This window comes from Tamandua tetradactyla, chromosome 13 (genome assembly GCF_023851605.1).
Source record: "Tamandua tetradactyla isolate mTamTet1 chromosome 13, mTamTet1.pri, whole genome shotgun sequence".
Classification (NCBI taxonomy): domain Eukaryota; kingdom Metazoa; phylum Chordata; class Mammalia; order Pilosa; family Myrmecophagidae; genus Tamandua; species Tamandua tetradactyla.
The window spans coordinates 94,824,513-94,850,563 of NC_135339.1; the positions used below are offsets into that span (position 1 = coordinate 94,824,513).

The 26,051-nt window shown below is 57.6% G+C and overlaps 1 protein-coding gene across 1 annotated transcript in view; it reads right to left on the bottom strand.

The window, feature by feature from the left end:
- Nucleotides 1–26,051, bottom strand: part of STK32C (serine/threonine kinase 32C) — a 69,263-nt gene that overhangs the window by 16,520 nt on the left and 26,692 nt on the right. The window contains exon 2 of the mRNA XM_077124441.1: nt 10,626–10,681. Within this exon, the coding sequence (XP_076980556.1) occupies nt 10,626–10,681 (56 nt within the window). The remainder of the gene's footprint in view (nt 1–10,625; nt 10,682–26,051) is intronic.

Here is a 26,051-nt window from a genome sequence, read left to right on the forward strand (position 1 = left end):
CATTTTCTATGTAACAAAATGTTCAAACCTGACAACTTTTTTGACATTTTGCCTTCTCAAAAATCAAACCTTAGATGACATCTTACTGATCCCAAACTGTCTTTGGGATTTTCCAGAAAGCCCTGGAAAATCACAAAGGATTTGTTCTTTCACCTTGTAAAAAGAGGTGGTAGAAATACATTTATTTAATATGTTATGAGTTGCATGGGAAATGTCAAATTAAAAGGGATTTGCTAACCATCTGTTGATTAAATTTGTATGGGTAAAATGCTATAAACACTAACATTTCAGAAACTGCATGAAATTCCTAGAGATCTGTCAATGTCTTCACTGACCCTAAGAAGTGCTACCATTATCTGCCCAGCAGTCGACAGCAGCACCACTGGTGTGAAAGACAAATCGAGCCGAGTCTGCAGACTCCGGCATGTTATTCAGGACACCAAACTCCTGCTGCAGGAAAGGAAGCCAGGACGGAAGCTTTGGGACTCCAGGGCTGGCAAAGGACTTTTACAGACTCAGAAAGGAAGTGAGCTTGACTCCTACGATCCGACGAGGGTTTGTCCATCGTATGGGCTGGTTTAGGGCAGGTGGGCTGTGTTTTCTATTCGGTGAAGTGGAATGGACTCAGCGCTTGACTGGCTCTCTGGGTCAGCCGCCTGGGTGGGGATTTCCAATCCCAAAAGATAAAGAGGAAACTCAAGAGGAAGTTCAAAGGGGACGTAGGGCAAGGTCACTGTTTCGTCTTGTTTTTTGTTTTGGGGCTCTGCAAGTTCTCCAGGGCTTTCTCTACACAATTTTATCATTTGTCATAAATTCAGTTATTCTTTAAAAATGTTACATGTCACAGAAACAACCAAAGTTCCTTTTCAAGTGCATTATTTTTGTAATGAACTTCCACTTTTGTAAATGAGTAATAAGTGAGCATGCCCTTCTAAGCCTTTTGCTCCCTGTGTGTAATTTTTATCCTGATGCTTCCTGAAAAGCCTTCTGTCAGCCCCAGCCAGGTGCTTGGTCTTCACCTGCAAGGGCATCTCAGAGACCCACCAACGGGCCACCCAGGGATGTGGGGGCTCAGGCTTCGTGTGACACAGCTTAAATACCAGAATTCCAGGGACGAAGCCGATGGCTCTGAGATAGCTGACACAAGAGTGAGTGTGGAGCAGGGCTCAATACCCAGGACCGAATGAACTGATAAAGAGTGATTGTAGTTCTCTTCGGATTATTGCTGACATTTTAATTCTGTTTTCTAGATACAAGGGATACCTCAGCCTTTTCATGGAAGCTATCTAAAATTGATAAAACATTCATTTTTCATCCCTGCTGGGACCCTCCAGAATTCAGAAACTCTTACTGAATAGTCTTATTTTATGGTGAAATAATTATTTGCATATGTCCAATCAGGGCCTGCCCCCTTATGAGCAGGACATGGCTAGAGACCCTGGTCACGTCCCACGGCTGGCACTGGACCGTCCTGGGGACGAGGATGCCCATCTAATCACAGCTGCTCCCCCCAGAAGGGACTGAAGCCCCGGGGGCAGGACCGGGCACGGGCTGGGGGAGTGGCCGCCCCGGCAGAGAGCTCAGAATAGCCCCGTGAGTCACGGAGCCGCCGCTGGGGAGAGGCTGGCTCGGCGCTGCAGCTTGAGTGACTCACCGAGCGCTTTTCTTTCCAAGTAATTTTTATTCCTCAGAAAGCAAATGCCTGACAACAGGTATTTAAAGCCTCTAGAGGTTATCATGAAACCGCCTCCTATTCCCACCTTGGGCAGCTTCTAAAGCCCCCCAGGAAGAGCAGAAGGTCCACCCGAGGCCCCCAGTGCTGCCCATGCTGGTGGCCACGGCAGGACACAGCCCCTCCTGGGGCCCCTCCCCAGGACGAGCATGGCCCAAAGCAGGGGTCCAGGGCCAGCACCGGCCCAGGGCAGCAGAGGCCCCTGCACTGTTGAGGATGGGGCAACCCCAAGACAGGGCATGGGGGCAGGCTTGTGGGGGCAGTGCCAGGGCACACACACGCTGGAAGCAAGAGGCAAGCGGATGTGCCCAGCCCGGACAGCACCAAGCCCAATGCCTCCTGTCTCCCCACACCCAGAAGCTGCTCCCCAGGCTTCTTTGGACAGCCCCTCTCCTGGTGCTGCCCCTGGGGTCACAAAGGCCCTCACTGGGTGACCAGCCAGACCTCTCTGCTGTCCCCCAATATAGCCAGTTTGACCTGACACCCCTCAATCCCATCCCTTCCCTGCCTATCTCTCCATGGCAGCTGTGGCTGCTGGAGGCCCGTGGGCTGGGGGGGCTTCCAGGAGTCTGCCCACTGGACAAGTGCCCTTTGCCGGAAGCCTCCTGACCCCACAGGCCTGGGCCGTGACCTTGGCGGCTCTAACAGGGCAAGGGGAGAGGGCGGTGAGGGGCGTGGGGAGCAGCGGTCCTGAGGCTGGGCGGCAGCTTCCCAGGCCGGGCCGTAGCTGTGGGGCTGCAGGCGCCTCATGAAGCCGAAGAAGACGGCGCCAGCTCCGTGGGGAGGCCGTGGACACAGAGGGGCCCAAAGGGGTACAGCGGCCACAGGAGGCTGAGTGGGCCTGAGGACAAATGACCGGGCCGTGTGTCCACTGCTGCCAACGGGTCATTTCTCCCAAGAGAAGCCGGAGTGTGCTGCGCTGTCCGGGCAGGGACATTCGGGGGTCCCAGCAGATGTGAACCCTGTGTGGTTTGGAGCTGCGTGAACCCCAGAAAATCATAACCTTCAGCCCCATCCATGCCTGAGGATGCTTCCCTGAAAACACTTCCCCCGTGGCCAGGACCTTTCGATGAGGTGACCCCTGTAAGGCAAGGCTCCCCGCAGTCAGCCGTCAGCCGGGAGGAACACAGAGAGAGCCAGGGAAGTAGGAAGCGGAAATCACCGGCACCCAGAGGTGATGGGAGAGCCGCGCAGATGTGGCCCGGGGCCTGCCAGTCAGCAGCAGGGTCAGGATGGCTGCAGCTGACTGCGGGGAAGAAGGCACCACCTCGAGGCCGCCTTTGGACATCTCCCAGCCTCAAACTGTAAGCAAGTAAATTCCCAGGGTTTAAGACAAACCATCTCATGGAATCTGCTTTGAGCGGTCTAAGAAACTAAAACAGCACAAAATTACTCATGAGCCCAGCGCGCAGATCGCGGGGGGACGGGGGGAGGTGTGCAGCCTCGGGGCCCCCACCCCATCCCTGTCAGATGTGTCAGCCTCCGAGCGGGGCAGCCAGCCTCACCTGGAGCCAGCCTCTTTGTCCTTGAGGACGATCCTCCATGGAGCAGGCCAAGAAGCCCAGCCTGGAGCTGCAGACGGGCACCGGGCAGGTGTCAGGCAGGTGTTGGGCAGGTGCTGGGAAGGGTCTGGGCAGGCGCCAGGCAGATGTCAGGCAGGTTGGGCAGGTTTTGGGCAGAAGCCAGGCAGGTATTGGGCAGGGTAGACATGAGCCAAGTAGGTGCCAGGTAAGCGTCAGGTGCTGGGCAGGTGCTGGGCAGGTACTGGGCAGGTGCACCTCAGTCAGCCTGGCTTCCCGGGCACTGAGCGTGAGGCTGCCAGGGCCTGTGCCCACTTCCCCCTGGCCCTTGGCGCCCACCTAACACTGTCATTTAGTCAGAAAATAACTTCAGGGTCTCAGTCAGGTGATAATTAAGGTTGAAGGGCAGCCGCCTCAACACGGCTCTTGCATCTCACCTGCCTCTGACTGCAGCTGGGGGCTCAGGAACTCGGAGGCCAGGGAGACAGTGGGGGACGTGGTCCCATCCCGTCCTGCCCCGGACGCGGGAGGTTTTTGGAATAGGAGCTCTTGGCTGATATGCTTTGCCTGCCACTTAGATGGGACTCTCCTGAGGCCGAGAAGGCTGGGCCGAGCGCACCTCTCTCCTTTGGGGTGATCTGCTCTTCCCCTGCCCCCCCCTACAGTGCGATCCTTGGGGTTCCGATGCCCCGCAGTGTGCGAGGCCTTCCGTCGGTTCCCCCAGACCTGGGGTGCTCCCAGCTGCAGTGCCCGCCGAGGATCTCTGGCCCAGCTGCCCTGAGCTCTCCTCCCCGGGGCCCCCGCGCCCCTCCTATCCCCACCCCTGTGCCTGGCTGCGCTCCGGGGGGCTCTGCGGAGTCCTGGGGAGATGGGGGAGCTCCAGGAAGCCTCTTACCCTCACCCTCAGACTGCTCCCGGATCCTCAGGTCTTCCCAAGCCCTCGGCTTCCACCCTCCGGGCCCCTTCCGAGCCCCTCTTCCCTGCCCTGGGGGTGCAAAGGGGGCCTGCTCAGCACAGCAGGGTTTATTTATCAGCATATGATGGACCTGCATAAGTGGAAAAGGTCTCCAGCCGACTGAAAAGTGGGCAGAACGTATGACAGGAGCTCCCCAGACAGAGATGGCAGAGGGGCTTCAGGCATTTTAAAAGATGCTTAACCCAGCGTTTCTCTAATGATAAAGTGAAAAGAAGTAACACGGCTTTCCTGCCTGGGGGCTGGCAGGACGCGAACGCTGTGCAACGCTGCTGGGGCAGGGTCCCCGCGGGCCACAGCGCTGGCGGTTTCTACCAGCAGCAGACATGTGTTAACCGTCTAACCTGCCCCCCCTTCTACGACCCTCACCCCAAGGTAAGTGGCAGCCATGTGCGAAGGCGCCCATGGAAGGCGCGACACAACCTGCGGCGGTGGCGGTGGACAGGCGGTGCCCGCTGCTTGCCCTGAACGCGGCCCGGGAGTCGGCAGACAGAAAAGGCAAGAGAAGTGGGTCCCAGCCTCTGCGGGACAGCTCGGCATTGCCCGGGCAGGCCTGCTTGGGGTCTGCGTTGGGGCATCAGAGAGGGCCGATGGACACAGCCCCTGGCGAGCGTCCCGCAGGGAAGGCGCCGCTGCGGTGGGGACGGCGAGATGGCAGATGTGTGTCACGTGAGGATGGACGCCGGCGCCACGCCGCCTTTTATTTAGGAGGCAGGTTATGTGACTAAAAAGAAATCGATGGGAATATAAACCTAAATATTTTTAGAGAGGTGTTTCTAGGAGGAAACGCGGAGGAGGGGTGCTGACAGAAGCTGCGCCCTGTTTCATAGACTTGAATGTGGACCAAGCAAGGGTCTGACAAAATCATCCGATGAACGGAACATAAAGGTGCCCCTAAGAATGGAAACGGGATGTGCGACCTACCGCTGTGTGGCCGGCGGGACAGCCACACGGACAGGGCTCCTGGTGCACGACGCAGCGACGGGCCGGTGCGTCCCTGTGAGGACACCTGCATGGACGCCCAGCCCCACTCACGCCGAGAGCTGGACACAGTGGTCAGCTGGGAGCACCCACGGGCCTGGATTGGGTCCTCACGCTTCACAGGGATGCACAGACAGGGCAGGGGATGCACGGACGGGGCAGGGGATGCACGGAGAGGGCAGGAGATGCACAGAGAGGGCAGGAGACACACAGGTGGGGAAGGGGACCTACGGACAGGGCAGGGGACCCACGGACAGGGCAGGGGACCCACGGATGGGGCAGGGGACACACAGGTGGGGCAGGGGACACACGGACGGGGCAGGGGATGCACAGGTGGGGCAGGGGGCACACAGGTGGGGCAGGGAACACACAGGTGGGGCAGGGGATGCACGGACGGGGCAGGGGACCCACGGACAGGGCAGGGGACCCACAGACGGGGCAGGAGACGCACAGAGAGGGCAGGGGACACACAGGTGGGACAGGGGATGCACGGACAGGGCAAGGGAACCACGGAGAGGGAAGGAAACACACGGACAGGGCAGGGGACGCACGGACGGGGCAGGGGACGCACGGACAGGGCAAGGGAACCACGGAGAGGGAAGGAAACACACGGACGGGGCAGGGGACGCACGGAGAGGGCAGGGGACGCACGGACAGGGCAGGGGATGCACAGAGAGGGCAGGGGAACCACGGAGAGGGAAGGGGGCACACGGACAGGGCAGGGGACGCACAGAGAGGGCAGGGGACACACTGGTGGGGCAGGGGATGCACGGATGGGGCAGGCGACACACAGACGGGGCAGGGGACCCACAGACAGAGCAGGATATGCACGGACAGGGCAGGGAACGCACAGACAGAGCAGGGGATGCACAGACAGGGCAGGGGATGCACGGACGGGGCAAGGGACGCACGGATGAGGTCGTGTGGGAGGACGCGGGAGCCAGTGCACAGTGGCTGGAGACAGGACGGCCAAGCGCCAGTAGAAGTAAAGCCACAGGGCCCGACGGCCAATGTCCACCAGGGCCCACAGGTGCAGCTGGTGCCCCCAGCAGCCGGAAGAGGGGGTGCGGGAGCCAACCCAGCCATTTGGAAACAGACACTTTTGAACACGGCTGCGCCTCCGGCATGTGCCACGTGAGCGTGCAGAGGCGCGTCTTCCAGCGTTCCAGCTGATGCAGGAGAACGAGTGACGCAACGAGACCTCGGGCCACCGCGGCGGCCGCATCGGGCAAGAGGCAGGCGTGCGTCCTGGCGGAGCCCCCGGCGGACCCTCACCCCAAATCAGACCCGGGTCCAAAAATCTTCCTCCAGCTCAGCCACCGACTTCCAGGGACAGCCACGGACAGACGGACATTTGCATGACGCCAACGTGACACCGCTGGCTGTCTACACGGCGGGCGCTTGGGGCGAACCCAGAGCGGGAAGGGCGGGTAGCGTCCGTCACTGAAAGGACTCACAGGAGGTGACGCCACGGCACTGGGTTCTGAGCCAGGCCGGCCATACCAAGTACACAGCAGGCAACAGCGCGCGGGGGCGGGACTGGCACCCACTGCACCCGGGTGGAGGAGCACCGGGGCGACCTTTCCTCGGCTTCTGTCCACGTGGGAAGTCCTGCGCCCAGCACACTCGCAGCCACCGCCTATCACGGGGGTCCTGACCACAGGACAATTCTAAATGCCAGGGTCACCTGCTTAACGCCCACTAAACTCACGTACAAATGGTGGTTGAGAAGCCCGGACCCTTCCTCAGTTTCCCCACTGCTTCACCCCAGCAGGGCTCAGAGGGAGGTCCACAGCCGCCCCCACTGCGTCCAGCCCCAGGGGCCCCGCGCCCACCGTGGGGAACCTTCCCTGCCCGCTCCTGCCACACTTGAGAGAAAATAAACACAACTGAAATGCCCCAGGGGCCGAGTTCCGAGCTGGGAGGTGGCAGTGACCCAGCATCGGCCCCGGGAGGGCCAGGAGGTGGCGACCCTGGCCCAGCACCCCGAGACCACACCTGTGTTCCGGACCCCCCGGCTCTGAGGGGCCCCAGAAGGAAAGTTCCCACTCTGCACAGATGCCCTGGACACTCTGCTTGGCCAGGAGTGTGTTTTGCACAACCACGTGTCAAGTGGGCGGCCCCCCACGGGCCCAGGGTCTCCGGCCAGGTGAGCTGCGCCTGGACTGGTCACCTGCCCAGCCAGTACAAGGGGACAGGTCGCCCACTCATTCAGCCAGCAGGAGGGGACAGGTCATCTGCTCATTCGGCCAGCACGAGGGGACAGGTCACCCACCCGGCCAGCATGAGGGGACAGGTCACCCGCTCATTTGGCCAGCACTAGGGGACAGGTCACCCACCCAGTCAGCACAAGGGGACAGGCCACCCGCCCGGCCAGCATGAGAGGACAGGTCACCCACCCGGTCAGCACGAGGGGACAGGTCACCCGCCCGGCCAGCATGAGAGGACAGGTCACCCACCCGGCCAGCACGAGGGGACAGGTCACCTGCCCAGCCAACATGAGAGGACAGGTCACCCACCCGGCCAGCACGAGGGGACAGGTCACCCACCCGGCCAGCATGAGAGGACAGGTCACCCAACCGGCCAGCACTAGGGGACAGGTCACCCGCTCGCTCAGCCAGCCTGGCCCTTGGTGGGAGTCGCCCACCCAGGGGAAGCCCGGCTCATCTCAACGCTCACCCTCTCTCCCTTGTCACCTGCACGAACTCCCTCCTCGGAAGAGGTACAGGTCCCTCCTGAGGGGCACACGGACACTCTTGGGCCACTGCACAGAGCCTGTGCAGCCCAGGCCGAGCCCGGGGGCCACTTTCTGCAGTACGAGGGTGAGCTGCCGCCGGGGCACAGGTGGGAGGGACGCACGGGCACCTGCAGGCCCAGCAGCCCCCCAGGGCCTCACCCCGTTTCCTGGGGAAACGTGTCCCATTCATCAGGATGGTGCATCCAAACCCACCAGCCTCTGCCCTTACGGGGGTTTCTGCTTGGGGGCAGCCCTGGTGTGGGGGCATAAGTCCTGTCACCCCTCAGAAGGCCAGTGCAGGACGCAGGCTGCTCCTCCTGCCAACTCAGACCATGGGCTGGGCACTGGGGCTGGACACAGGGACTGGGGGACACAGGGACTGGGGGACACAGGGACTGGGTATCCCATCGCCCCTGCACCCGTGCCCTCTGCGGCCCCTGTGCCCACTGTGCCCTTTGCATCTTATCAGCTCCCTGCACCCCCATCCCCCTGTATCCAGTGTCCCCATCCCCCCATATCCTCCGCACCCCCTGTGCCCTGTGTCCCCTACCCTCAGTGCCCTCTGCATCCCCTTGCCCCCATACCTCTGTATCCCGTGGCCCCCACACCCCCTGCACCCCCTGTGCCTTCACAGCCCCTGTGCCCCACTCCCCCGTATCCCGTGTCCCCTGTGTCCCAATCCGTGACCCCTGTTCCCTTTGACCCTCTCTGCCCCCTGCGCCCCATTCCCCATATCCCCTGTGCCCCCTGCATTCCCTACGCCCCCCATGCCCTCTGCATCCCTTGCCTCCCCCCACCTGGTCTCTGCGCCTCTCTTCCCAGGTGCCTCCCCCACCCCATCCTCCTTCCCCCTCCCCCTCCCCCCCGCAAGCGCACACAGGAGGGAGCCCTGGACCCTCCCCGAACAGACGGCGTGAGGAGAGGCGGTGCTGGGTCAGCAGCCCCTGGGGCTGTACGAGGAAGGGGCAGGGAGGGGGCGCTGCAGGGAGGGGCCATCCCTGGGGGAGGGGGGCCACGGGGCAGGGACAGCAAAGGGGCTGCTGGAGGGTGGGTCTCCTGGGAGAAGTCAGCCGTGAGGTCAGAGAAGGGGAAGAGTGGGTGGGGCGGGTGGAAAGAGCCTGTGCCCTCAGTGGACCCCTCACCGGCACCTTCGTTTCTCACCTAGGAGTTCTCAGCCGGCTATGCAATGGCTACAGACACGTGTAGCTGTCACACCTGGGCCTTGGCCACCTTGCCTTTGAGTCCCTTGGGCATTTCTTCCCCTCCACGACCACTCGGCCGCCTCCTGAGAGGCTGCATGGCCTGGCAGGCACTGGAGAGGGGCCCAGCTGTCAAACCCTTTTGCAGAAACTGCACCCCTTCCCAGCAAACTCCGGGCAGCGCCCTGGGAGCTGATTTCAGCTTCTTCCTGCGCCCTTAAGCCTTCTTCCGAGTTACAATTGCCCCAATCTCCGACGAGGCAGCAACTGGGGATCAGATCTGGCCAGGAGAAGGGAAAAGCCAGGCCGTGGCTCCAGGTCCCCACAGCCAGGCCTGCCCGGAGCACACAGCCCGCGGCCCTGACGGATCCGAGAGCACCCGGTGAGTGCGCACTGGGCCGGGCCTACGTGCGGCCTCCCCCCAACAGGCCGGGTCGTCACGCTGGACGCGTGGAACCGAGGCCCGGGGCCCCGGCGAGCAGCCCCAGGGGCATCGCGTGACCTGTGCTTGGCGTGTTCTGCAGTCTGCGGTCTCGATTCCAATGCCGGCCCCGTCAGGCTTATGAACGAAGGAACCTGGACCCGCCGCCCCAACTTCCCCCTCATCGCGCTGCAGGGGGCCAGGCCCAGCCGGCCTGATGTGGCCGCGGCACAAAGCTGAACCCGCGGAGGCCTGGGCCCGGCACCGTGCTGAAGCCACGACACCCCCAGCGTGCTGCCCCCGTCCTCGCGCCCGCCCTCCGAGTGCGGTGCAGCCGTGTGCACTGGCCGCCCGCTGGGCTCTCCAATCTCGTCTTCCTCCACGCTCGCATCCTGAGCTGCCTTTGCCCGGGTGCACACAGCCCTCGGGTCCGGTCTCCAGCTCAGGAGCAGCGCCGATCCCCTCCTCTGGGCCCCCCACCCCGCACCGCACAGGCTGCCGCGGTGCATAGCGGGCAGGGGGTCTGTGTTTCGTGGTCTCGCCGTCGCCCACAGGCCGCGAGGAGTGGGTGCATACACGGCCCCTTGGACGGCATCTGGCCCCCATTCTAGTGACCTTATCATGGTGCCTCCAAGTGCCCCAAGGAGTTGACTTTTGCGGCACCCCAGGGGCTGCCGGTCGGCACCTAAATGCCCCTTTCAAGCTGGGACAACAGGGTTGTGAGGCGGCAGAAGGCGCCCTGCCAGGGACACGGGCCTTGGCGGGAGGCTGAGCCCGCAGCAGGCTCTTGGGGTCTGGACGGTGGCAGGGACCACAGAGCCAGCGGCTGCGGCACTTACCCACAGGCCCTGGAATGTGCCAAGGTCCAAGGGTCCTGGGCCAACCATACCCTCTGGGGACCCCCAGGGTGGCCCATTTGCCCCCCCCCCAGCGATGGGAAGCACCCCCCAGCCTCCCCGCAGACCCCAGAGGCGCGGCCCGGAGGGGCAGCTGCCCTGAGGCCAGCGGAACAGGTGGGCCGAGGGGGCCGGCCCTGCACGCACAGCTCCCCTGGGGCCTTACCTTGCCGAAGCTGCCCTTCCCGATGGCCCGCAAGATCTGGAAGTGGTCGAAGTTCACTGCAGAGTGAAACAAAGGGACCTGGTGAGATGCGTGGGAAGGCCTGTGCCCAGTACGAACCCCCCAATTCAACAGCCCCCACCTCCACAGCTCCCCAGCGCCCACTGCCACCTCTGTGGAAGTCCCCACAGCCCCCACAGTCCTCTGGCCAGAGGGTCAGTTGCGGCCCGGCTAAGGCTGAACCCAGCTCTCCTCCTCCAGGCTCTTAGATCCCTCAGGCTCATTACGGGGTGAAGACAGGCCACCCCAATCCACAGATCAAAGAGGTCATGGGCCTTGTCCTGGAGCAACAGAACCAGCTCAGCTTCAGCCCCAGTCACCCCAGCAGCCCCCGAACTGTAGGCTGCCCCCTCATAAGGACCTACAAACAGGCTGGCCCCAGGGTCCTGGGGAAGCCACCTCAGCACTAACCATCCCCAGCTCTGGCCTGCGGGCAGGGGTCGCACCTGCTGAGAGGCTCGAAGCCGGCACCGAGAGGTGGCTGTGGGCTCCACCTGGGGACCCTGCTAGTCAGGCCTCAGGGGAAATCAGAAAACAGGCCCACTCACGGGCACTGGAGGAAAAGGCCCAGTGATCCATCCATGAATTGGGGATCAATGAATCAGCAATCAGTCTGTGAGTCAGTGCTCAACCGGTGAATCAGTGATCACTGAGCAAACCAGCAACGAATCAGTGACCCATCAATGAATGTGTGATCAATGAACCACCGATCAAGTATGGCTCTGAGTGGCTCTGCCGTCCTCAGAAACTCTCCACGGACTTTCCCACGGGGCCTGTGGGAAACCACACGATAATCATCTCTGTTGACTTTGCCGGCAGAACCCTGCCAGGCGGCGCCTCCTGAGAAAATGAACCCTTAGAAATCACAGCTTTCCTACTTATCACAGCACCCGTGAAAAACTCCCTGCCCCTGCCGAGCACACCAGTGTCCCCAGGAAACGCCAATCCAGGATGAATGGAAGGGGGTTTGCGTGCACTTGTCAGGACCCCCCATTTGGGTTTTTGACCCAGGTCACTCCTGATAGGTAAGAGGGAGATTCCTGCAGTGTCAGCCAGGAGAGGTTCTCATCTCAGCAAGGCCTGGCCTGGCCCCGCCCTCGGCGCCCCCCACCCCCGCCACTAACTTCCAGCCCATCAAGAACCCCAGGCCTGCGTGCCAAGACCCTGCCCTGTGGCAGAGCCACCGCACAGGCCCCAGGCTCAGTGCTATTTCCAGGGGCCCCATCGGGAGGGCCAGCGGTGTCCAGAGGGAGGAAGAGGCCCCAGACCTCATAGCTGGGTGGCGGGGAGAGGGCTGCTAAAGCTCAGGCCCCGCCAGGACCTCCCCCAGCAGCCGCCCCGGCCCCTGCCCATCCTCCCTGCACAGAGGCCAAGGTGACCTGGGTGCCTCCTGGCCAGCTCCGGAGGGGCAGGCTGGGCAGCCCACAGCTGTGCTCAGTCAGCTAGGGGGGCCCAGAGACGGCAACACCATAGTGAAGGATTAAAAAGGAACATTACACAACCACAAAATGCCCAGTTATGGAGATCCTAGGTACTCCATGGGGTTAGGGGGTCATGCAGCCTTCTGTGGGGGCCAGGGGCACTTTGTGGGGTTGCAGTGGCCTGAGTGTTGTGGAGTGGTCAGCAGGATCAGGGAGGTTGCTCTGTTTCTAAAATGCCAAGCCGAGCAGTCTCCAGAAACCCTGGCCTTGGGGGCACATGCTTACACGCCCTTGAAAAATCCTCCCCTCCAAGTCAAAGCCCAGGAACCCTCTTCCTAGAAACAAGCACGTGCCCCAGACAGCCGGGGCCACCCACCAGCACCCAAGGCTTTCAACCAGAAGAAGGTGGAAGAGAAAAGACTGTGGGAAGATGGTGGAGTAAGAAGTAGGAATTGGTCCCTCCAAACAAAACCACCACGGAATGGGCAGGGACTGTCTGAATCAGACACTTTGAAACTGTGGAGTCTGGTGGAACATTGGGCAGCATCCAGGAAGGGGCAGGGGAAGAGGCTGGTAAATGACAGTGGGCACTGGTGAGCGCCCCCGTCCGCAGTAGCTCCATTCTCCACCCCACCCCGGCAGCGGGGAGGACAGCAGCGGGGCTGCAGCTGAGGCTTCTGGCACAGCTGACCGGGGCAGGGCGGGCCACCAGGACCCAGTCCTCTAGACTCCAGAGGTGCAGTCTCACAGCTGGTCTCTACCTTTGTCATCTACTCCACACCTCTGAGAACAGCTGGGAGGGCTCCACTGTTGTGTCAAAGGGAGCAGAAGAGTCTTAAAGGCAGTATCCGTCCTCAAAACGACAGGGGACAGGTGAGGGGCTGCGCTACTGGGCCAGGGTGAGCTAAGAAAATGCAGCTTCAAAAGCCGTAGCAGCTCCCGGTGCCCTTCTGGCCACCCTGCCCTCCACAGCCCAGGCAGCCCGGCTTCTGCTCCCAGAGGGTCCCTGGCCCCTTCTCCTTTCCATCAGGTAGAAGTCGGAGCTATGAGCCGGGGAACCTGGCTCAGCTCACTTTCCCGTTTTTTCCCAAGGCAGAGAAGCCTCTTGTAGACAGTGGGACAGTGTGAGAAAAGGAAGTCTAAGCAGTCTGGGGCAAAGGACTGACTGCCTGCACCCACTCCCGGAGCTGCTCATGCCAAAAGAAGAGAGCACCCCAAGGAGGAAGGGGCCATATCAAAATGGACAGAGGGCATGTTCACTTAATCCTGTAAACCCTAAGCAGGGAATCCTGAGGCCTTGAGGGAGCACAGGCCCAGGAAAATAAGGGGGCTCTGAGGCCCCAGGCAAGCTCGGGTAAGAAAGAAAGGACCCTGAACTGTGCCTTTGCCTCCTGAGCTTCTCGACAGGAGAGTCCAGCTCTGGAGGCGACCACCAGCCAGCGCAGAGCCAGTGTGCAAACACAGCGAAACAGACTTTTGGCCTTGGTTTGTCAGTTTTGATAAGTTCCTGGCATTTAAGAAAATCTCTGTTACATCACTACTTATATACGAGCTTAAGGAACAGATACCTCAGGAACTAAATTCCAGAGTTTACACTTTAAAATATTAGAATGTAGAGTCTGCAACAAAAAAAATATAAGGCAAAGAAACAGGAAAGATGGCTCATCCGAAGGAACAAGATAAAAATCCAAAAACCATCAACAAAGAGTATTAGACGTTGAGCTTACCAGACAGAAACTTTAAAAAAATGATTCTCAATAAGCTCAAGGAGATAAAGGAAAATTTGGAGAAAGAACTAAAGGATATGAGGAAAACAATGAACAGACAATATGGGAATATCTTTGAGATTTTCTGTAGGAACTAAACAGAAATACAGGAGTTGAAGAACACAACAACCAAAATGAAAAATTCCCTAGACAGTTTCAGCAGCAATTTGGAAGTGGCAGGAAAAAGAGTCAGTTAACTCGAAGACAAGACAACAACTGATTCTAGCTAAGGAGCAGAATAAAAAGACTAAAAAGAGCTGAAGAGATCTGTGGGACACCATCAAGCAAAACAACACACACACACATGGGAGTCCAAGGAGACGACAGGAAGAAATGGGGCAGAAGGGATATTCAAAGAAATAATAGCAGGAAACTTTCCAAATTGAACAGAGAACCTAAATATTCTTCTTGAATATTCAAGAAGCCCATGGAAACCCAAACAGAACAAATCCAAAGAGATCCATGCCCAGACACACCGATCAAACTGTCCAAAACTAGGGAAAAGGAGAAAGTGCCGAAAAGCTGCACAACAAGAGCGATGAGTTATGTGTGATATTAAGTTTCAATTTCTCATCAGAAACCATAGAGGCAAGAAGTCAGCGGTACAAAATATGGAAAGTGCTGAAAGAAAATAATTGACAATCCAGAATTTTTTAATGAGACTTTCTTTTAAAGATGAAGGAGGGATCATGGTGATAAATGTACCACCATATGATGATACTGTGAGCCACTGATTATGTACCATATACGGACTGTATGTGTGTGAAGATTTGTCAATAAAAGTACTTTAAAAAATGAGGGAGGGGTATAGGAACAGTATATGTAGTGTGCTATTGAAGATAGGTTGGTATCAAATCAAATGTCATTGCTATAGATTTAGAATGTTACATTTGAACACCATGGTGACTACAAAGAAAATATGTGAAAATATATTCAGAAAGAAACTAGAAGGGGCTTGAAATGGTACACTACAAAAACCAAACAAATGTGTCACACATTAACAGAAGAATTGAGGGTCAAAAAAAAGGTATAAGACTTACAAAGACAAAATAGCAAAACTGTAGAAGAAAATATTGCATTGTAAGTAGTTACTTTAGAGGTGAATGGATTGAACTGTCCAGGCCAAAGGGAGAGATTTGCAAAATGGATAAAAAAGCATTACAAGAGACTTACCTTAAATTCATAGACATAAGTAGATAGAAAGTAAAAGGATGGAAAAAATACATACCATGCAAGCAGTAATTGAAAAAGAGCTGGGGTAGCTATACTAATACTGGATAAAATAGACTTTAAGTCAAAAACTGTTATGAGACACCAAGAAGGTCATTAAATACTGGTAAAGGGATGAAATCAACAAGAAGACATAATGATCATACATATATATATGCACCTAAAAGCAGAGTCCCAAAATATATGAAACGAATATTGGTAAACTGAAGGGAGAAATAGATGGTTCTACATTAATAGTAGGGAATTTCAATACCACACTTACAAATTGATAGAACATCTAGACAGAAGATCATAAGAAAATAGAAGACTGGAATGATTCTCAGTCGACTAGCTACAGAACACTCCACCAAACAGAAAGATAACACAGGTTCTTCTCAGACGCACACAGATCATTCTCTAGGACGAACCACGTTAGCTGGATCACAAAACTAGTCACAGTAAATTAAAAAATACTGAAATCATTCAATGTATCCTCTCCAACCACAATGATATGCAGCAGGAAATCAATAACTGGGGGAGAAATGGAAAATTCACAGATATGTAGAACTTAAGCAACACACTCTTAAACAATCAGTGGGTGAAAGAAGGAATCAGAAAGGAAATTGGGAAATATCATAAGGTGAATGAAAATGAAAGGATTGATACCAAAAGTTATGGGATGCAGCAACGACAGCCCTTAGAGGGAAATTTATAACTCTAAATGTGCACATTAAAAAAGAAGAAATCCTGTAGCTTTGAAAGTAAGCCGCACCCCATACGTCAACTGTTAAAAAACCTGAAAAGTGGTCAGACTTCAACTAGAGACATGAATGGAGCTGCTCTGGATGGGACTAAGGGAAATCAGAACACAGGGTGAGGACGGTATGCTCCACATTTAACACTTCAACTTCTGTGTGAGGCCAAAGGAAGGGATGTTTACTTGGTGCAAAATTTATATTTTGGGAAGTGCATTACCTAATTTAACTTGTATGGTCAGTTTATTTGAACACCATAATTACATGGAATTCTGAATAGGGCGTGAGATCCTGTTGGTTTGCACAGGTTAGTGTAATGCTGCAATATATCCCAGAGTAACTTGGACAGAGAATAAAAAAGTTCCTGTAAAGTGCCCTTGGGGCACTTGGGTGAAAGGAAGAAATACTAAACTTCCTCATCTGGGCAATTCCTGATATTCTTGCAAGCAGTGGGGATAACGAATTCAATAGGCTGAGACTTTTATTTTAGGGTTCAACCCTATGAAACTTACTCCTGCAAAGGAGAAGCTAAGGCTACTTATAATTATGCCTAATAGTCACCCCCAGAGAGCCTCTTTTGTTGCTCAGATGTGGCCTTACTCTCTAAGCTACCTCAGCAGGTGAACTCACGGCCCTCCCCCCTACATGGGTGATGATTCCCAGGGGTGTAAATCTCCCTGACAATGTAGGACAGGACTCCCGGGATGAGCCAGGACCCAGCATCACGGGAATGAAAGCACCTACTTGACCAAAAGGGAAAGAGAAATGAGACAAAGTTTCAGTGGCTGAGAGATTTCAAACAGAGTTGAGAGGCTATCCTGGAGGTTATTCTTATGCATTATATAGGTATCTTTTTTTAGTTTATGGTGTATTGGAGTGGCTGGAGGGAAGTAACTGAAACTGTTGAGCAGTGTTCTAGTAACCTTGATTCTTGAAGATGATTGTATAACTATAAAGCTTACAATATTACTGTGTGATTGTGAACACCTCGTGTCTGATGCTCCTTTTATCCAGGGTATGGAAAGATGAGTAAAAAAATAAGGACAACAAATAAATAAATAATAGTGGGGGATAAAGAGTAAAAAACTGGGTAGCTTGAAATAACTAGTGGTCAATTAGAGGGAGGGGTAAGGGGGATGGGATGTATGAGTTTTTCTCTTTTTTCTTTTACTTTTTCTGGAGTGATGCAAATGTTCTAAAAGAGATCATGGCAAGGAACACATGAGCCATTGACCGTACACCATGTATGGACTGCATGTGTGTGAAGATTCCTTAATAAAAATATTTTTTTCAAAAAGAAGAAAGATTTAAAATCAGAGACCTAATCTCAAAACCAGACAATCTAGAAAAAGTATAATAAACCAAACCCAAAGTGAACAGAAGGAAGGCAATAACAAAATTAAGTAGAGATATATTGAATAGATTTAAAAATAGAGAAAAAATAAACAAAACCAAAAGTTGTTTTTTCAAAAAGATCAATGAAATTGACAAATCACTATCTAGATCAAAGGAAAAGAGAGAGAGGACACTAACAACTAAAATCAGAAATGAAAAGGGGGACATTACTACCGAACCCACAGAAATAAAAAGGACTGTAGGAAGATACTATGAACAACTGGAATACCAGCAAATTAGATAACCTAACTTAAATGAACAGATTCCAAGAAACACACAAACTACCTACACTAACTCAAGAAAAAAATAAAAGATCTCAACAAACCAGTAACAAGTAAAGACATTTAAACAGTCAACAAAAACCTTCCAACAAAGAAAAACCCAGGCCAGTTGACTTCACAGGGGAATTTTACCATACATTCCAAGAAAATTTCACTCCAATTCTGCTCAAATTTTTCCAAAAAATTGAAGAGGAGAGAACCCTCTCTAATTTATTCAACGAGAGCAACATCACTCTCATGTCACAGCCAGATAAACATACCATAAGAAAAAATAACTACAGACCAATATCTCTTATGCACATAGACGCAAAAATCCTCAACAAAATACTAGTAAACAGAATCCAACAGCTTATTAAAGGAATTATACACTATGATCAATTGGGATTTATTCCTGGCATGCCAGGTTTGTTCAAGATAAGAAAATCAATACATATAATACACCGCATTAGCAGAATGAAGGAAAAAAGCACATGCTCATCCCAATTAATGTACAGAAGCTAAATGACAAAATCTCACACTCATACAGTCCATGCATGGTGTACAATCAGCAGCTCAGAAAATATCACATCTTGACCAAAGCACTTAGAACACTAGGAATGGAAGGAAATGTCCTCAGTAGGATAAAGGACATAGATGGAAAACCTACTCCCGACACTGGCCTCAGCAGTGAAACCCTGAGAGCTTTTCTTCTAAGCTCAGGAGCGAGACGAGGATGCTCTCTGCCATCACCGCTATTCCGCACTGCACTGGAAGTTCCAGCTAGAGCAATCAGTCAAGAAAAAGAAATACAGACACCGAAATTGGAAAGGAGGAATAGAAATTTTCCCTATTTGCAGATGATATAATTCTATATACAGAAAGTCCTAAAAAATCCACAACCAAGCTACCAGAGCTATTTAGCACATTCAGCAAAGTGGTGGAACAAAGGCCCACACGTAAAGCCCAGCCGGTCCCCATACTCCACTGTGGAAAAACCCGAAGAAGATCAAGAAAAAAGTTCCAGTTATAACAGCAACTAAAATAACCGAATACCTAGGAATAACTGCAACTGAGACACAGGATTTGCACCCAGAAAACTACAAAATAGTCTCAAGAGACATCAAAGACCTACAAAAATGGAAGGACCTTACATTTTGGGGATTGGAAGACAAAATTTTGTTAAGATGTCAGTTCCACCAAAAGCAATTTAGAGATTCAACAACCCCAATAAAAATTCTAAAAGCCTTTTTTTCCAGAAATGAAAGATTATCAAATTTACATGGAAGGGTAAGGGATCCCAAATAACTAAAGCCATTTTGAAAAAGAAGAACAAAGTTGGAGGACTCACACTTCGGGACCTTAAAACTTATTACAAAGCCACAGCAGTGAGAAGAGCACGGCACTGGCACGATACGGGCACACGGACCGATGGAACTGAGCGCTCAGAAATCAGCCCTCACATCCACTGCCAATGACTTTTACCAAGGGCGCCGAGTGGGGACAGAACAGTCTCGTCAACAACGGCGCTGAGGACACCCACCTCCTTATGCAGAAGGATGAAGGAGGACCCTTACCACACTCTAGATTCAAAAATTCACCCAAAATGGATCAAAAACCGAAATATAAGAACCGGAACTATAAAATGCCTAGAAGAAAACATAAGGAAGCATCTTCAGGACTTTGTGTCAGGCAAAGCACCCAAAGCAATAAAAGAAAACGTAGATAAATGGGACCTCGGGACGGCAGCACCCTACCCCTCCCCAGGCACCAGGCCGGCCCACCCCTCCAAGCACAAGCACCGTCACCCAGAAGGTCACCCAAAGATGCCCCACAGCCCTGACCAGCATGTCACTGGCCTGTCCTCCAGAGTAAGTGAGGCCAGCAATCCCTGAGGCCACGGGTCAGCCTGGCTGGGACCCACGGATGGCAAGAGGCCAGGCACAATGGACAGGACGAGAAGGGAAGCACCAGCAGCCTCCATGGAGCACCCTATCTCCCTCCCGGAATTGGCTTTTATTTTCAAAGCTCCCCCCAGGGTGTAGTATCCCCATTTCATGAGAGGACCCCGCAATTGAGTTAGAGTCCAGTCTCCTGTCTGGACACCTGGCTCCCTCTTGGGTCAGTTTGCAGGAAGTCTGGAGGCCCCTGGGCAGGCAGCTCAAGTGACAGGGACAGGGCAGTGGGCGCCTGCTCTGCTCTCCAATTCTGGAGACTCTGAAGCTGCCCTGCGGTACCCCAGCAGCTGGCCAGGCTGTGACCTGTGGTTCTGTGGTCTTGAAGAACCCAACTAGCCCCCAGCACAGGGTTCTCCCTGGACAAGGGCCTGCAGCCACCCTGGAGCCTGGCGCCCCAGCTCGGCCTCTCCGATGCTGAGAACAGCGTCTCCACTTTCCTGGCACTGTTGCCAGCAGGCGCGTGGGGGGAGCTGAGCAGGGCCTCTGGAGCCAGCCCCTCCCCGGGCCTCCCCCGTGCTGGCCTCTCCAGCTGGAACAGCCCCCCTTCCTCAACCTTGTGCCCTGCTCCCTTCTCCGGGAAGCTTCTGCAGAATCCAAGCCTGGGCCCAGGGCCTCCCTGCTCCCCCGGCACGCTCATCCACCCAGTTGGGGGCTCGTCTCTGACTCCTAACTGTGGGCACCCCCTTTTCACAGACGGCTGGGGTTTGGCAACAAGGAAGAGCAGAGCCGAGGGCTCTGGAGCCCCTGAGTTCCAGGACATTCCTGGTGCTCCCAGAACCAGGGCCTGCGTGGCCTGAGATCAGAGTTGCAGGCTTGTGCCCCTGCCCCCCAGCGTCCAGTGAGTAGGCTCTGTCGGGGGGCAGCATCTGGCGTCTCCCAACCCTCTCACTGAGTACGAGCCACAGCGTATAAACCCACCCGCTGGCAGCCCCCCCAAGTGCCATGGCTCATCTGAAGTCGCCCGGCCTAGAACACTCTGGAGCTGGGTCCCACAGTCTCCTACTGACGTCTCAGGTGGCACCAGGCGTCCCTGAATTAGTGATGGGCAGCAGCCTGGCCAATACAGCAGCTCCCTCTGCCTTGGCCCTGGGCGACCACCCTGGGGGCCTCACCGGCAGACTTGGCCCTCCCCTCACAGGATCCTGCCCGGGTTTGCAGCAGCTTCCACCGGGGGCCAGGCCCCAAGGCTGCACACCTGTGCCCCCCACGTGGCGGGGGCGGGGCCAAAGACTGCACCTGCCCTGGTGGCCCAGCACCCACCCCCCCCCCGCAAACCGAGAGGGTGCCCCACAGGGCCCCAACCCACCGTAGCGCCCTGCCTCCACCATGGGCTCTCCACACCACGGGGCACCCTGCCATGGTGTCCCCTCCACCATAGCGCCCCTGCCCCCACCTGACGGTGGAGAGCCCACCCTCTGGCATTCCCCCATGCTCCACTCCTGCACACCTCCCAGCTCTGGCCTCTGCGGCTGCAGGGTGGGAAAGGGGTCTGGCTCTGAGGGTCTCCAGGGCAAGACGGTCTCCTCTGGGAGTCTTCCGGAGCTGCTGTGGAGGCGGGGGCCTGGACAGAGGGGAAGGGGCAGCAGCTCTGGGCCGCGGCTCTGGTCCCCAAAGCCACACCCGCGTGTGCAGGCAGCCAAGGTGCGGGCTCCGGGCAGACGGGCAGGTGGGGCAGGGAGGCCAGAGGCGCCGCTGGGGAAGGTTCTGGGCCCTCCAGCTCGGAGACCCCAACCCCGGCAGCCCCTATCTCATCTCCACTGCCGGGTGCCTGCTCCCCACTCAGGCCTCCCCACCTGCCAGGCCATGGGGCCCCTGCACCCTGAAACTTCCTGCCCCTCACCCGGCCTTCCCCCAGCACAGGAGAGCCTGCATCTGGGGTGCAGCGTGGCCCCCCTGGGTGCTTGCAGTCGGAACCCAGCTATGGGCTCCCAGTGAGAACTGCCTCAGGGTGTGGACCCCCAGGGCAGGGCCCACACCCACCAACCTGCAGCCCCCTCCTTCCGAAGGGGCTCCATGGATGGCAGGGCAGGCCCTGTCCAGAGCCACGGCAGGAGGGGCGGCAGCTGTGCAGCTCGGTTACTGCCCGGAGCCTCTGCCCCATGCCGGGCTCCCAAGGACAGGCAGGTTCCTGGATACTGGTCCCGAGGCCAACACCTGGCAGAGCAGCCTGGCCAGGCCGAAGGGCTGGAGAAAGCCCGTTTGTCCGTCTGTCCTTCCCTCTGCCTGTCCACAGCCTCTGCCCCTCCACGTGTACCATGCTGACCGCGGGCACAGAGGTACCACCCAGGCCCAGGCAGAGGCTGTGGCTGGCCGCTCCGCTCAGAGCTGTGGGCCCGGGGGCTGGGGGCTCACGAAGGTCCCACTCGTACTGGCCCTCAGCCACTGCCACCTCGGAGCCCGGGCCACACGGAGAGGCCGCATCGCCTGCGCTGCTCTCCCCCCTGCAGCGGTCACTACACCGCCCTGCACACGGGTCCAGGACCCACTAGGGGAAATCTCCCATTTCCCCCTTAATCAGCACACCCCAAGACAGGGCGCCCAGCCAGAGGGGAAACACCAGCCAAGCCCACCCAGGCTAAGCCCACGTCGGCCAAGCCAATGCCAGCAGAGCCCACTGCACCCAGCCCAGACCTCCAGGCCCACCCCACAGAGCCCACCCGCCCGAGCCCTCTGCTGCCCCCCGGCAGGCAGCCCGCCGCGCTGAGGGCAGGCCCAGTGCGGTGGCCGGGTGGCCGGAGGCCGGCTGTGGAGGCTGTGTTCTCCCCTGGCACAGCGAAGGCCTTGCCCGCACAGCAGGCAGCAGCCCCCTCCAGGAGGGAGTGTGAACCCAAGTCTAATTTGCACACACATTAGCACTTCTGCAAAGTCAAACACCTTTCCCAAAGCTGCAAATAACATGCAAAGTGGTGCCAGAGCCCCCCTTTCCCCAAAGAAGTGCCCGCTCCTGGCCCTGGGCCGAGCGGACAAGGAGGGCCTGTCCACCTGCCAGAGAGAATAAACGAGAATGAATGGAGCCCCTGCTGGGGGCCCCCCAGCACAGACCTGGTTCCAGGACCCAGCAGCCCCGTCCCCGGACGCTGTGCCCAGGCAGGGATGACAGACCCGGGTGCTGAGAACGGCACGGTCACCTGAGAATTCTCCTCCAGAGACACTGGCGATCCACGTTAGAAAATCCTGCGTCGTCTCAGCACTCGCGCCACGCTGACTTACGGGGAGCCAGGGCTGAGCCGGGGCTGGGCGCCAGGCCCCTGGCAGTGTGGTGGACGGACATGTCACCCCCACCCATGCAGGACACAGGCCCGGCAGGGGCAGGGCCCAGGGGGCCGCAGGCAGGGCCCAGCACGGCACAGGCTGCCCCTACCCCACAAACCACCCCCTTCAGCGGCCCTTCCTGCCTCCAGGTGGGCAGGGCCCCCAGGCCAGAGCGGGTGCCAGCTGGGGAGGGGCCCCTGCCAGGCCTGGAGAGCCCCAACCCGCCCCCGCCCCCACCGTGAGGTTCACCGCCAGGGACGAGGCAGCTTCCCACGGCTCACGGACGTCGCTCTGGAGGCAGCCTCCAGGGTGTCCAGGTGGGCGCAAGTGGCACACACACTCACAGCAGCACGTGGTGTTCACACACTCACAGGTACACAACCACACACAACTCACACATTCACACATACTCAGAAATGCCCATACGTTCACACATATACACACTCATACACTCATGTGCACTCACACAGGCACACACCCGGTCACATACACCTTCATGCACACATGTGCACACTCACATGCATGAACTCACACACACATATGCTCACGTGCTTACACTCACCTGCTCACCCTCACGTATGCACACTCAGCGGGTCTCAGTCCTTCCCCACCCCCTAACTCGGGACTTGGGGTACAGCCCCCACTCACCCACTGCAGGGGCCTGACCTGACCCCCACCCTGACCCCAGTGCCCGCGGCCACCCTCCCCTGCCCTCTGCGGGTCTGGTTCCTGCCAGGGAGGAAGCTGCCCCCAGCAGAGACGCAGCAAAGGTACAGGGACCCCACTCGCGGGCCGGCCCCAGGCGCCCGACACCCATGCAGCCCTCATCCCCCATGGTGGGGAGACCTGGGCAGAGCACATCACTCTCAGTGGATGACCCCCGCCCTGGGCACACGTGTGGCCGTGTCCTGGAGCGTGTGGGCGTGTCCTAAACGATGTGGGCATGGCCTGGAGCGTGTGGGCGTGGCCTGGAGCGTGTGGGCGTGGCCTGGGACACTGGGTGTGTGCTTTCTGGACCGTGTGGGCAGTCAAGCACTGACCTGCCTCCAGCAGTGACCATCACATGTGTTTCCTGTGCCCATGATGTGGTTGGTCACTGCCCTATAGGGGACACAGCCTTTGCCAAGTGACATCCACATGCCCGCCGTGGTGGGCTGGACCTTGGAGGCAGGCCCAGGTGCCCAGGACCCCAGACAATCGAGGAGCCCACGCTGAATTCCCTTGAACCGGCGCAGGAGACAGGAGCGCCTGGCGGCCTCTCCGGGAAGCTCAAACCGAGGACGCAGAGTCCAGGAGGCATGTGAGGGAGGTGGCGAGCCAGGGAGGTGTCAGATCACCCCAGGCCGACAGCACTTCGGACTGGCCAAGGGGCGGGTGCCATGTGCTGTCCTGTGTCCTCAGGGCTGTGGGTGTTGGTCAGTTAAAGGACAGAACAACGCGTACTTTCAAAGACAGAAGGCGCATTTCAGCAAGCGCAGGAGACGCCAGCCCCGGGGGCTTCCCGGGTGAGGAGAGCCGTGCGGGCAGGTAGTCACCACGCAGGCTCTGCAAGGACAGACGGCCCTGCAAGGACAGACGGCCCCGCTGGTGGGGACAGTGGGAAGCAGGCTTTGGGGGTCCTCCGTGTGGGGGTGGGGCTGATAGAGCCCAGGGACCCTCTTGAGGGAAGGTATCTCCAGTGTCGTCAGGACCCCTGCCGGGCCAAGGCAGCTGAAGGGAAGCCCCTGAGGGAGGAGGCTCTGGCAGGGACCCCAGCGCCCACCCCAGGAAGGCTGGAGAGGGAGGGGGCCTGGGGAGGCCACTCCGGCCGGCAGGACGGGCTCAGGCACGGCTGCGGGGCCCCAGCATGTCCCAGCGAGCATGCACGGGGGCCGTCCCAGGGACGCGGAGCAGCTGCTAGGCACGTTTAATTTGTTCAAGGGAAAAATAAGAAGTGACCATTCGGTTCAGGTCGCTTTGTCCTGCCTCTTTTCCTCATGGAGGACGTGAGACTGTCGAAATCCCCAAAGCGCAGGCCCGGGCTTTACTTATGCTCGGCCTGGCTTCGAGGTGCAGGGCCACGCGTCTTGGGGCCACCAGAAGGGTAGGTTCCGCTCAGAGGGTCCGGCCTCGTGGGACGCCCGGAGCCACTCGGGCCAGCGCAGGGAGGCAGAAGAGGTGACTGCAGGGCACATCCGCTCCCCTCCTCCCCACCGCAGCCCCGCTGCCCACGGGGTACTAGCGGCCTGCGTGCAGCCAGGCCAGGCCCGTCACGGCCAGATCCAGGGAGGGTCAGCCTGGCCTTCTGGGACCAGGTGTCCACCGGGGGAGGACGTCAGCCTGGGGGAGCCGTGGGGTGTCCACCGCACTCTGGGTGGGGGGCTGTGATGCAAGCAGAAGGGACAGCGGCTAGAGACGGAGGCAGCACCTGCTCAGCCTGGGGCTACAGCCCCGTGGCCCATTCTTTCCCAGCCTGTGCCACCCTGTCTCCAGAAGCCTCGGCGCGGCCGGAGCCTGGTGGTCCCCAGCGGGGCCGCATGCACGGGGGCTCTGCTCTTGTGGGGCCGGAGCCCACTGCCCCCACCCTGCAGGCCGCCCTGCTCACCGCCCACTCCTCCACAGGGCCCAGCCCTCCCGGGAATCTCGGGACCTCGGCAGTGCTGTCCCCTCTCTGTGGGGACGTTTTCCATCCACCCCTTGGGACATTCTCCAGCTCCCGCCGTGTCGATGGCATTTAACAGCCTTGTCGTGGAGGAGGCGGCCACGAGGCAACGCGCATGTTCGGGCCGCGAGAAGAACGGCTCTGCCGCCTCCGCAGTGGAGAGCTGCTGGCTGTAGGGGTCACACGGCGAGGCCAGGCCCCTGCTCGCACCTGCCACACACATCCCGGCCCCCTGGGAGGGACGGGCAGCGAGAGCGCCAGGAAAGGATTTCCAGAGTCAAAATGGCCTGGCAGCCAGTCCCCACCTCGGCACACTGGAAATAGGCTGTGTGGGACTGAAGTGCCACAGGCGTAAACCGAAACTTTCCAACCGTTAGAGGGGCAGGGGAACACAGACGGAGAATTTGCCGCCTCCAAGGCAGGCAGGGCGCCTCCAGAAAGCAAAGCCATGAGCCCTTAGCAGCTCTGACGACTGGAGGATTTGTGCAACCAAAGACGCCAAGTGCAAGCCAGGCGTGGGAGCGGAGACTCGCACCAGAGGGTCAGAACACCTGGAAGCACCAGGGAAAGGCCGGCCGTGGGAGGATACACACGGGCACCGGGAAGGGCGCTGCCCGGGGGAGAGGCCCCATCCAGGACAGAGCCCCGCTCCAGGCCTTCCGCCTTGATGATGGGGTCTGGGTGGCCGGCAGGCACCGGCCGCACTGGGGATGGC